The following is a 12,801-nucleotide window of genomic DNA, read 5'->3' as shown; positions in this document are numbered from 1 at the left end:
TGAGAAGAGGAAATCTACCAAGCTCAGAATAGATCATTGCGTTTGCTGTAGATTTACGAACTCCTAAAATATTTTTACAAAAGTCGAAGTGAATTTGTTCGATATCAGGCGCTTTGTGAAAACCCCACACCTCGCACGCATAGTTGGCTACACTGCCAACGTATGTGTCAAAAAGAGACAGCAAGGTACAGAAATTTAATAACATTGAATTACATACCGGGTGGCACAGGACGCAACAAGTAGACACATTTTTCACATTCACAATGAGTCAATTTTATGGTAAATTAATACGAATTGTGTTAAAAGTGTCTATTTTAATACAAGTATATAGAATGGCGTATTTGTAATAATCAGTTTGAAATTAAGAACACCCTTGTATAAAATGTCAAGGAAAATATATCATTCAACATTCATTTCGATCCATGACTTAGTAGCGTGTTATTTGTGTCTTCCACATCACATGAAAGTGCCCATATTCTTATATAAATAAAGTACTTTCTAAACGCCTTACCGATTTGAAATTAAGAACAACAACGAATAAGATGTCAAAGAAAATATATCATTCATCAGATAAAACTTCACTTCACTAAAAACGAAATATCTTTTAAAAAGGTAACGGCATAGTTTTAATGCTGGTGGTTATAAATGCAAACTTCTGGTGAAATAGATTAACGAACTAATGCGTTTCAGCACGGATAACAAAATTATATCATTTTGAATAATCTTTTATGATAGATCTATTAAGACTGCATTTGAATCAGGATTATAATCTTATTAATGTGTCACTTGAAAAGATACATCTACTTATTCAGCTTGCATTCTTAACTTTGTTTCGTTTTTAACTGCATATTCAGTTCTTTTTTTTTATATCGTATGAACATCTAGAGTCTACATTGAATTTTTATACTTTTTACACATTAAAAAAATATAGAAAAAAATCTGAATTAAGATAAGATTACTATTATAATTATATATTTTGTCACATCTTTTCCATATATACATAACTTTTTGCTGCAGCAAATGGATAAGTAATGTTAGAAAGATGCATCAGAGCGCAGTAACATTCAGCCTTAATTCTGTTTTACTACATACTGTAGGTAAACTCCAGAGGACATCCGGACAGTCGGAAACGTCACAACCGGAAAGAACCATTCGATAACTTGGCGCTCGCGTGGAAAACAGAACACATGTGTGTCGCAATAGAATGCAATGTTTATCCTGATTTTTCAATGTAACTGTTGACTATAATAGCTTGAGGAGTTTGCAGACATCTCAAAAGCGACATTGTCGACCATATCGTCGAATGGTCAGGTAAATATCATCTGAAATTACAGATGGACACCGGATCAGTTGAAACGTATTTCCCTTGGTAGAATTGTCAACAATTACGTTGTGTGAAGTACAAAACGTCGGAAAAGATTAACAACGCAATTGTGCGTAGACTTTTGTCCTGGTTCTGTTACATAGACCGTTCTCAATTCTTAGAAGTGTGTTTGATGATGAAATCTGATTTATTGTCATACTTTATCACTACTCCTATAACATAAGAGGCCGCTGGTCGGCTCTTTTTCTATCGGATATTATTTTGCCGACTGCGACCTCTTATTTCCGAAGCACTAATTCTTTGATGCAGTTTCCGCCCGAAATCCGGGCGGAACTAAATATGCTTGAAAAAAAACTCTTAAGAGGTTGACAGGTCATTACAACGATGTCTACGTATCATGTATGCAATATTTATCCCATATGTATGTCACAGACACAAATATATAGTATAATACGGTGTATAACACACAAAATACATGCCCATGTCGTTGTAGCACTTTTCTAGTCGTTTTTAATAATGGCTGCCTAATGGTTGATACAAAATAGGTGTCGTTATTTCAAACGGAACGAAATGATACGGACTTTGTTGTATTCCGCTTGTAGGACAGAGGTTGTAATCCATTTTTGTATTAACCGGCAAATCACGTGGTATTTCTACTATCACTACCGACAGTATTGTCTGCTTGAGCTCTGCTCCGCTTCGGAAGAAGAAAACTTCATAATTTGTGTTTTTTTACGAAATTATTCTCATTTAATCATTCGATTATGGAAAGAAATATATATTGGACCCTGTGGATCATTTAAATGTAAGTTGACACGCTATCTTTTTTCAATATATGAACTTTGAAAATTTCATCGTCAGCATCGGGAAAATCAGCTATGGGCAGTTAGAGGTTACACGGCGCCTGTCAAAAGTATCTCGCCGTGTAAAACCTCTAACATTGTTGGAGTAACTTTATCACCTAATGTAGGTTGAATAAATGAGGTTCCACTAAATATTGCAGATCTTAACATCCTCAAGAGGATGTGATGTAATTGTTCTATATAATATACAGAAAAAACCCGTTATTTCGCCACCTGTTATACTGCCAAACTCGGTTATATTTATGTACATTTCGATGCAGCATTTTGGTATGAATAAATTGTTTTTGATTTTCATTCAAAGTCTGCAGTTACAGAAACACCAACAAACCCAATATACATGTACTGCCAAACTAGTTATATCGCCAAAATCACGAAGAACAGGTGGTGATATAGCGAGGTTTTACTGTATGATGTATATACCTTATGACAACAAGATGTGTTCAAAGATTGTTGTCTGGAATCGAGGAGACAACAGGACTGTATTAGTACAGGGCATCCACTTGACCCTTGACTTTTAGAGGAAAAATCAAATCACTATTTCTCAGAAATCTGACGGGTCAATACATTTGAGCGGAACTGGACCGGGTCGATCATCGGCGACCAGGTAGCTCAATCGGTAGAGCATCCGGCTAGTGTTCGGAGGTCCCGGGTTCGAACCCCGGTCTGGCCGTGCATTTTTCCACTCCTACTACATTTGGTGCCTGTGACCAAACCTTGTTTCAAGTGAGGTGAATACTTGACAAGGGGATACCCGAACCTGGGTTGTGATTTATGAAGTCTTCGGGGTCGAAGACTTAAAAAAAAGGGAGGGAAGAGTGTAGCGGAACTGGACCGGGTCGATCATCGGCGACCAGGTAGCTCAATCGGTAGAGCATCCGGCTAGTGTTCGGAGGTCCCGGGTTCGAACCCCGTCTGGCCGTGCATTTTTCCACTCCTACTACACATGTTTAATAGACAAGTCCCTGGAGTGGGATCTCAATTCGGGGAATCAAAAACATACTCTCAATTAAAGGGTCAACTGAATGCCCTGTTAGTTTTCTTTCAGTAAATCACATTTTTAAATCTGTCAAATCATATCTTATGCTTTATGGTATTATATGTACAGCATCTGCCATTTTCCCATCCATCAATAATTAAAGTAAAAATAACTTTATAATAATTATGGTATGAAAGAAGAGCAGCAACTCCAGAGTCCAATTTTGAAAATGATCCTGCCTACAGGTTCTATAATAATTGTTATAAACTTAAAGTGCTGTTTTTTGTCCACAAGGTTCTATTCAGTTTCCTCTTGCAAAATTGTAAATGGCCTTTATCTACTTTTTAAGTTCACAGTGATAAAACACTTTTAAGAATCTTCTCCAATTTTTGACCACCCCAGGTATGTACTTGTAATGGGATACTAAGATTTTTCATCTGACCATGACCCACTTTAAAGGTCAGTGACACACAGTTCAAATGTATCAAAAGCTAAATAGGGTGCCTGGATATGGGTTTGATAGATTTCCTATATAGATTTGACCTTGGCAATAGCATTTTTAGCCCTGCGTCCGTGGTCCGTGGTCCGTCCGTCCGTCCCTCCGTCCGTCCGTCCCTCCGTCCGTCCGTCCGTAAACAATTATTGTTATCGCTAATCCTCAGAAAGTACTGAAGGGATCTTTCTCAAATTTCATATGTGGGTTCCCCTTGGTGCCTAGTTATGCATATTGCATTTTGATACCAATTGGAAAACAACATGGCCGACAGGCAGCCATCTTGGATTTTGATCATTGAAATTTGTTATCGCTATTTCTGAGAAAGTACTGAAGGGATCTTTCTCAAATTGCATATGTAGGCTCCCCTTGGTGCCTAGTTTTGCATATTGCATTTTGAGACCAATCGGAAAACAACATGGCCGACAGGCAGCCATCTTGGATTTTGATAATTGAAGTTTGTTATCACTATTTCTGAGAAAGTACTGAAGGGATCTTTCTCAAATTTCATATGTAGGCTTCCCTTAGTGCCTAGTTATGCATATTGCATTTTGAGACCAATCGGAAAACAACATGGCCGACAGGCAGCCATCTTGGATTTTGACAATTGAAGTTTGTTATCGCTATTTCTGAGAAAGTACTGAAGGGATCTTTCTCAAATTTCATATGTAGGCTTCCCTTAGTGCCTAGTTATGCATATTGCATTTTGAGACCAATCGGAAAACAACATGGCCGACTGGCAGCCATCTTGGATTTTGACAATTGAAGTTTGTTATCGCTATTTCTGAAAAAGTACTGAAGGGATCTTTCTCAAATTTCATATGTAGGTTCCCCTTGGTGCCTAGTTATGCAAATTGCATTTTGAGACCAATCGGAAAACAACATGGCCGACAGGCAGCTATCTTGGATTTTGACAATTGAAGTTTGTTATCGCTATTTCTGAGAAAGCACTGAAGGGATCTTTCTCAAATTTCATATGTAGGTTCCCCTTGGTGCCTAGTTATGCATATTGCATTTTGAGACCAATCGGAAAACAACATGGCCGACAGGCAGCTATCTTGGATTTTGACAATTGAAGTTTGTTATCGCTATTTCTGAGAAAGTACTGAAGGGATCTTTCTCAAATTTCATATGTAGGTTCCCCTTGGTGCTTAGTTATGCATATTGCATTCTGAGACCTATTGGAAAACAACATGGCTGAAAGGCAGCCATCTTGGATTTTGACAATTGAAGTTTGTTATCGCTATTTCTCAGAAAGTACTGAAGGGATCTTTCTTAAATTTCATATATAGCTTCCCCTTGGTGCCTAGTTATGCATATTACATTTTGAGACCAATCGGAAAACAACATGGCCGACAGGCAGCCATCTTAGATTTTGACAATTGAAGTTTGTTATCGCTATTTCTCAGAAAGTAATGAAGGGATCTTTCTCAAATTTTCAAAATTGTAGGTTCCCCTTGGTCCCTGGTGTTGCATTTTGGGACCAATCGGAAAACAACAGACAGCCATTATCTTAAAATCTTAAATTTTATATATAGGTTCGCCTTGTTTGAAAAGTACTAGAGGGCTGTTTCTGAATTTAGTAAGACTTAGAAGAAGGGAAAAGTAGAGAAAAGATCAATCTGACATGGAACCTATAAAGATCATTCAATGGTGGGCGCCAAGATCCCTCTGGGATCTCTTGTCTTAAGTACACTGTGTATTATAAAGCCAAGGTTTTACAAGGAATGATTTGATTTTCGGTGCATTAATTATCTCTTTAATATCCATGTGAGCTTCTTGTTTTAGTCATTGAAATAAATTGAATTAGATGACTACTTACAATTTCTTATGAGTCATAAGTTTGATAACCTTAACACATTTTTTTGTTTGATATTTCTAGATAACTTAAATGTTTTCTTTATGGTTTATCCACAGATAATTGACGATGAGGACAACTACTCCAGAAAAACTGGTCCAACTCCAGAAGAATCAATCCAACATCCGCAACATCTGTATATTGGCCCATGTTGACCATGGTAAACAGTAGGGCAGGATACATTTAATGATAAAACATCAAAATTAGAATAAGTTGCCTCAATGTAAAATTCCTGTAGGCTGTTACCAAGATAACTATGCAATTAAACCCTTTTGCAGACAAGTTTCATATCTAATATAAAACTTACTGATCTTTGATTCAGTTAGTATGATGTTATATTAACAAGGTAGAATTTTAAATACTTACATTTGGTTCTCCCTCAGTTAGCATTTGATTATCATTAGGCGAGGCCAATATTTTGTGTTTCTGACCTGGTAGAATTTAAAATATTGACATCAGTCTTTGTCCTTGGCCAATATATGATAATGCTTGGTCAGTATATCACGATATTGACCTCACCAAATGTCCATAATTGTAAATTAAGTACATACAACATATCCCCAATGATGTTTAGCTTTTTCAATTTCATATTCCTATCTGAATGTACACTGTAAATAAATGACATGACTTTACTGGGATATTAAACATGAACTTATTCAAGCTCTGTTAGTAAAACAAAACCTCTTACTCTTCCTTTCTATTAAGGTAAAACCACACTTGCTGATGCCCTGGTGGCCAGCAATGGTATCATTTCCCAGAGGATGGCTGGCAAGGTAAGTACTACTGCGATGACAAATAATAGCTGAGTACATGCATTCTCAGACGAAGATCTGAGGTTGGCTGTTTAACTCCTACTAAGGACAACCATTTGTATTCTTCCTATTGAAAGCTCAGACTGGTCTGTGCTGTCTTGGTTTGTTCTTGGGCATGACACTTAATTTATATTTGCAAACTGGTATGGATGGCAGGTGACAGGCCTCCAGTATGTTGTTCAGTAAGGTAGCTACCTGCTGCTACAAGGAGACTTGGCTGTTCATGGGGAGATCACCCAAGCAAACAAAATGTTAATGCCTCATCCCCAGATTTTGTATTAAGTTATCTCCCTTAGTATGCTACATAGACAAATATCCACAAACTTGAACATGAACCCAAGTAAAATAAACCTTTATTCTTAATTATTAAAATCGAAGTACACATACTTTATAAATTGTACACATTTTATTCCAAATCAGCCGAAAATTCTGAAATCATTTGAGTCAATTTAAAAGAAAAATTGCAAATCTTGATTTAGTTCTATGTAAAGCAAGAAATCTAATAAGTTTATATTTTGGTGAGATTTAAATATCTTTCCATTAACCATCAAAACTTGATATATTTATCACAAAAAATGTTTGTTTACTGTACAACTTAATACATTTATCATACAAACATACCTATCATAAAAAAATATTTATCACACAAGCACACTTATTATAAAAATATATTTCTATCATGGAAACATTTCAACTGATAATCTCCTTTATATTAGCTGCGATACATGGATAGCAGAGAAGATGAACAGACCCGTGGGATCACGATGAAGTCCAGTGCCATCTCATTGGCTGTCCAGAAAGGTAACCAATAGATTCCTTTTAAACTGGTGACAAATAAATCTGGACAAAATTCAAATTCAGAGTTAAGATAAATCTTGTTTTAATGTCTTCTGATGAAAGAAACTTTTGACGCATTTATCATACAAGAATGAAAGCGTTATAGAAACAGAATTGACCTTGTTATTTTAATGTTCTCTACCAAAAGTGAGCTTTCATTGTTTTCATTGTTTGGAACCACAAATATAAATACAACAAATATTGTTGTTTGTATTATTGTTATATTATTGTTGCATGGGCTAACAACAAAAATTTGCACTGGGGATATAATTTGAAAGCTCCAAACAACAAAAGAACATTTCAAGTTATAGAGTTGGTAAAATATCTTTCATGAACAGGTATATTACATGATTGACAGGGATATTTTGTAACAGTAGACAGACTATAGACATTTTAGTAACTCGAGTACACTGGTCTTGTACCTGAGGAACATTGAATAAGTCTGTAATAATTGTACCGACACCTGTCGCACCTGATAACTGTTTCTACAACATCATACCAGTACATATTGAATCCCTATTTTACAGACACACAGGAATATCTTGTCAACTTGATAGACTCTCCAGGTCATGTAGATTTCTCCAGTGAGGTATCCACTGCTGTTCGTCTGTGTGATGGTGCAGTAGTCGTCGTAGATGTGGTGGAAGGAGTCTGTCCTCAGGTGAGTTAACTTATTTTGTTCTTGGGTGAGTTAACTTGTTCTCTACTTGGGTGAGCAAACTTCTTCTGTACTCGCGTGAGCTAACTTGTTCTGTGCTCAGGTGAGTTAACTTGTTCTCTACTCGGGTGAGTTAACTTGTTCTGTGTTAGGGTGAGTTAACTTGTTCTGTGTTAGGGTGAGTTAACTTGTTCTGTGTTAGGGTGAGTTAACTTGTTCTGTGTTAGGGTGAGTTAACTTGTTCTGTGTTAGGGTGAGTTAACTTGTTCTGTGTTAGGGTGAGTTAACTTGTTCTGTGTTAGGGTGAGTTAACTTGTTCTCTACTCGGGTGAGTTAACTTGTTCTCTACTCGGGTGAGTTAACTTGTTCTCTACTCGGGTGAGTTAACTTGTTCTCTAATCGGGTGAGTTAACTTGTTCTGTGTTAGGGTGAGCTAACTTGTTTTGTGCTCGGGTGAGCTAACTTGTTTTGTGCTCGGGTGAGTTAACTTGTTCTCTACTCGGGGAGCTAACTTGTTCTCTACTTGGGTGAGTTAACTTGTTCTGAACTCTGGTGACTTAACTTGTTCTCTACTCGGTGAGCTAACTTGTTCTGTACTCGGGTGAGCAAACTTTTTCTGTGCTTTTGTGACTTAACTTGTTCTCTACTCAGTTGAGTTAACTTGTTCTGTGTTAGGGTGAGTTAACTTGTTCTGTGTTAGGGTGAGTTAACTTGTTCTGTGTTAGGGTGAGTTAACTTGTTCTGTGTTAGGGTGAGTTAACTTGTTCTGTGTTAGGGTGAGTTAACTTGTTCTGTGTTAGGGTGAGTTAACTTGTTCTGTGTTAGGGTGAGTTAACTTGTTCTGTGTTAGGGTGAGTTAACTTGTTCTGTGTTAGGGTGAGCTAACTTGTTCTGTGCTCGGGTGAGCTAACTTGTTCTGTGCTCGGGTGAGTTAACTTGTTCTCTACTCGGGGAGCTAACTTGTTCTCTACTTGGGTGAGTTAACTTGTTCTGAACTCTGGTGACTTAACTTGTTCTCTACTCGGTGAGCTAACTTGTTCTGTACTCGGGTGAGCAAACTTTTTCTGTGCTTTTGTGACTTAACTTGTTCTGTACTCGAGTGAGTTAACTTGTTCTCTGCTCTGGCAAGTTATCTTGTTATTTCTTTGAATGAGTTAACTTGTTGTGTCCTCAGGAGAGAAATGCTAACTTGTTGTGTCTTTGGGCGAGTTAAATTGTCCCAACTTGAGTTAACTAAACTTGATATATTCAGAGGTGAGTTAGCTTCCTCAATTAAGTAAACCTTATCTGTCCTCAGGGTAGTTCATCTTATATGTCCTTCCTGACTTCCTCACACTAGTAAATATAGTACTTTTTTGTGGCGTTATTATTATGCTGTTTGGTATTTTAGATCTGGTTCCGTCACGTTAATGTACTACATCACAATGTCCCCATATGCTGTCTATTATTTTTTATACACAATGTTCATGCCTGTAGTTTGTGATTTTGTTCTACTTTAACAGTTACATTGAAATTTTGTATTTACTGTTTATCAGTCCCCAACCAGTGAAATCGGGGGACTATAGGTTTCCTCCTCATCTGTCCGTCTGTCAGTCTGTCCACTTAGTTTTCGGCACTTTTTTTCAGCCATGCTCCTAGTAAACTTGATGAAAGCTGTTATATAACTTCAGTGTGAGTAGCTTCAGATCAAGCTAGAGTTTAAGGGTTTTCGGGTCAAGGTCAAGGTCAGAGGTACTATATTTAGCAAGGGCCAGTAGGGGACATACATTTCATTAGCAATACCCAAAATGTTTGTTTTATCTGAGTTTTATTGTTTTGTTTGACCAGACCCACGCTGTCCTGAGACAAGCCTGGCTGGAGAACATCAAACCTGTACTTGTCTTTAACAAACTTGACAGGCTGATAATGGAACTGAAGATGGACCCCCTGGAAGCTTTCTTCCATCTACAAGTCATTTTAGAACAGGTATTTATTACACACCTGTAGTATATTCTGTGACATATGAGGTGTTCTGTTAAATCACATGGAGAATTTACCACTACAATGTTATTCAAATATCCTTGTAATGTTTCTTGTGGCACAATTAGTTAAATGTACTTGCAGGCTCTATTATGATAGATATTGTATACATATATCAACTTGTGTTTCACAAGGTTCATACAAAATTGAAAAAAGTCTTTTGGTAGCATTCTTGGATGACTTTAAATTTTATCTTTGGCCTTGAAAAGTCCTTGAAATGAATATAAAGTGTTGTAAATACAAATTTTAACCTTGAAGTTTGATATTTATAAACTCTTGGATGTTAAGAGGGTCAATTTTATTGTGAAAATTATTATTTCACAATCTTAAATAAAAACAATACACTTATAAAATATCAGCAAACAAACAAAACCTACAGAGATAATTAGCACCACATATTAATGCTCCAAGCTTTCAGTTTTACCTTTCACCACAACAGCTGAGTATGAAAGGCTTTGAATCATTACTGGAAACACCAATATCTGTATTAACCTTGTTTCAAAACGATCGTTATCAGATTTGTAAACAATTGTATTAATGTTTGTTTTGTTAGGTAAACCTGGTGACCAATGAGTTGTTTACAACAGAAATCATGGCGAAAACATCTAATGTAAGTACTGACCACTCTGTTTTTATACAACATTTAAATATATGAATAAACAGGACAACTTAATTACTTGGTTAAAGGAACTACAGTATTGTTATTAATAGAACTTGGCTATTAGAGAATATGAAAAACAGTCTGAAGTGGGATCTCTTTTGACAATTCATGTTTTACAAATATCTTATGAAATTGCTATTTTGTATATAATTACTGAAGAATAATGACAATTGGTGCTGCTTTTTTAGCAGGCTGATGGCACAGGTCAGGAATCAGAGGAGTCCAAGGCAGGGGTGAGAATTATAGACTTCTACATCAGGTCATTATCATTGTAGTTCACATCTACAGTGATGTAGTTCACATCTACAGTGATGTAGTTCACATCTACAGTGATGTAGTTCACATCTACAGTGGTGTAGTTCACATCTACAATGATGTAGTTCACATCTACAGTTGTGTAGTTCACATCTACAATGGTGTAGTTCACATCTACAATGGCGTAGTTCACATCTACAATGATGTAGTTCACATCTACAGTGATGTAGTTCACATCTACAGTGGTGTAGTTCACATCTACAATGGCGTAGTTCACATCTACAATGATGCAGTTCACGTCTACAATGATGTAGTTCACATCTACAGTGATGTAGTTCACATCTACAGTGATGTAGTTCACGTCTACAGTGATGTAGTTCACGTCTACAGTGATGTAGTTCACATCTACAGTGATGTAGTTCACATCTACAGTGATGTAGTTCACATCTACAATGGTGTAGTTCACATCTACAATGATGTAGTTCACATCTACAGTGATGTAGTTCACATCTACAGTGATGTATTTCACATCTACAGTGATGTAGCTCACATCTACAGTTGTGTAGTTCACATCTACAATGGTGTAGCTCACATCTACAGTGATGTAGTTCACATCTACAATGGTGTAGTTCACATCTACAGCTATGTAGTTCACATCTACAGTGATGTAGTTCAAATCTACAATGGTGTAGTTCAAATCTACAATTATGTAGTTCACGTCTACAATTGTGTTGTTCACATAGATCTACAGTTATATTTCTGGTGAGGGTTTTCATCCATGGCTGTATTGCTTGTATGTATTTATTCAAATCCAGCATCATTATTATCTATATTTGCAGTCACATGATTGGACAATACAGGCAGATGATGAAGAAGAGGAGAGGAACATCTTCTTCTCCCCGACACAAGGCAATGTGGTATTTGCCAGTGCTTATGATGGCTGGGGTTTCACGTAAGTTTGTGGCGACTGTTAGTGCATATGATAGCTGGGGTTTCACGTAAGTCTGTGGCAATTGACAGAGCTTATGATGGCTAGCGGTTTGCATATGATAGCTGGGGTTTCACGTAAGTCTGTGGCAATTGACAGAGCTTATGATGGCTAGGGTTTCACGTAAGTCTGTGGCAATTGTCAGCACTTATGATAGCTGGAGTTTCACGTAAGTCTGTGACGATCGTCAGTAATTGTACTTATAATTTACAAGTTAAATTTAAACAGAGATTCTCTTTTATAATATGATGAAATGCTTTTCATGGCTTGTGGTGTTTTCAGCATGTACCAGTGCCTGCAGAAAAATGCCAAGGACTTTATTTAGGACTATTACTCAGTGGTGATCAGTCCCCATATTTTATTTTGCCATTGTTCTCTTTAGGACCTGAGTCTTGTGTTAAACAAATTCTGTCAAATTATTTCACCTTTTAATTTTACAATTTTCTTGATTTTTTTAGTTTCATTATTAATTGAGACTTTCACCATAAATCTTAATCACAAAACTCCCAAAATAGTTAGTAGGTGTTGGAAATCTTGTTATAATGGTGAAAAGTGTTAAGGATGAAAAGAAAGGACTTGTCCATGCATGTCAATATTTTGTCAAAATTGATTTTTAATCTTAACACAAAGTGACAATTAATTTTTTTTTAACAGGATCAACCATTTTGCTGATATGTTTTCAAAAAAGTTGGGAATCAAGAAAGAGGTATTACAGAAGACTCTGTGGGGAGACTTCTATCTGAACAGTAAAACCAAACGCATCATGAAAGGGGCTCAGTCCAAAGTCAAGAAACCACTATTTGTACAGTTTATCCTGGAGAACATTTGGGCAGTATATGAATCTGTCAGTGTTAAAAGGTGAGAGACTATGTCATCATGATAAGAGCCCGGTATAAAGTCAAGGAACCTCTCTTTGTAAAATTTATCACTGAGAACATCTGGGCAGTTTAGGAGTCGGTCAGTGTAAGATGGCAGGAGGTTACATGGAAAATTAGAAATGGTTGTAGCATAATAACTTCTCTTGGATGAGTCAACTTCAATGATGAACCATATACAT

The 12,801-nt window shown here is 36.7% G+C and overlaps 1 protein-coding gene across 2 annotated transcripts in view; it reads left to right on the top strand.

The window, feature by feature from the left end:
* Positions 1-1,139: 1,139 nt before the first annotated feature.
* The window catches only part of LOC117335223 (elongation factor-like GTPase 1), a 39,786-nt gene continuing 28,124 nt past the window's right edge, over positions 1,140-12,801 (top strand). The window contains exons 1-10 of one of the 2 annotated variants that reach the window (XM_033895211.1): positions 1,140-1,311; positions 5,574-5,674; positions 6,220-6,287; positions 7,043-7,127; positions 7,691-7,824; positions 9,649-9,786; positions 10,394-10,450; positions 10,690-10,734; positions 11,596-11,708; positions 12,399-12,602. In XM_033895211.1, the coding sequence (XP_033751102.1) occupies positions 5,584-5,674; positions 6,220-6,287; positions 7,043-7,127; positions 7,691-7,824; positions 9,649-9,786; positions 10,394-10,450; positions 10,690-10,734; positions 11,596-11,708; positions 12,399-12,602 (935 nt within the window). In that variant the 5' untranslated portion in view covers positions 1,140-1,311; positions 5,574-5,583. The remainder of the gene's footprint in view (positions 1,312-5,573; positions 5,675-6,219; positions 6,288-7,042; positions 7,128-7,690; positions 7,825-9,648; positions 9,787-10,393; positions 10,451-10,689; positions 10,735-11,595; positions 11,709-12,398; positions 12,603-12,801) is intronic. The other variant, XM_033895212.1, reaches the window with a different exon arrangement.

This window comes from Pecten maximus, chromosome 9 (assembly GCF_902652985.1).
Source record: "Pecten maximus chromosome 9, xPecMax1.1, whole genome shotgun sequence".
NCBI classification, from domain to species: Eukaryota; Metazoa; Mollusca; class Bivalvia; order Pectinida; family Pectinidae; genus Pecten; species Pecten maximus.
The sequence above is the reverse complement of the archived record's forward strand: the minus strand, read 5'-3'. Positions and strand labels throughout refer to the sequence as shown.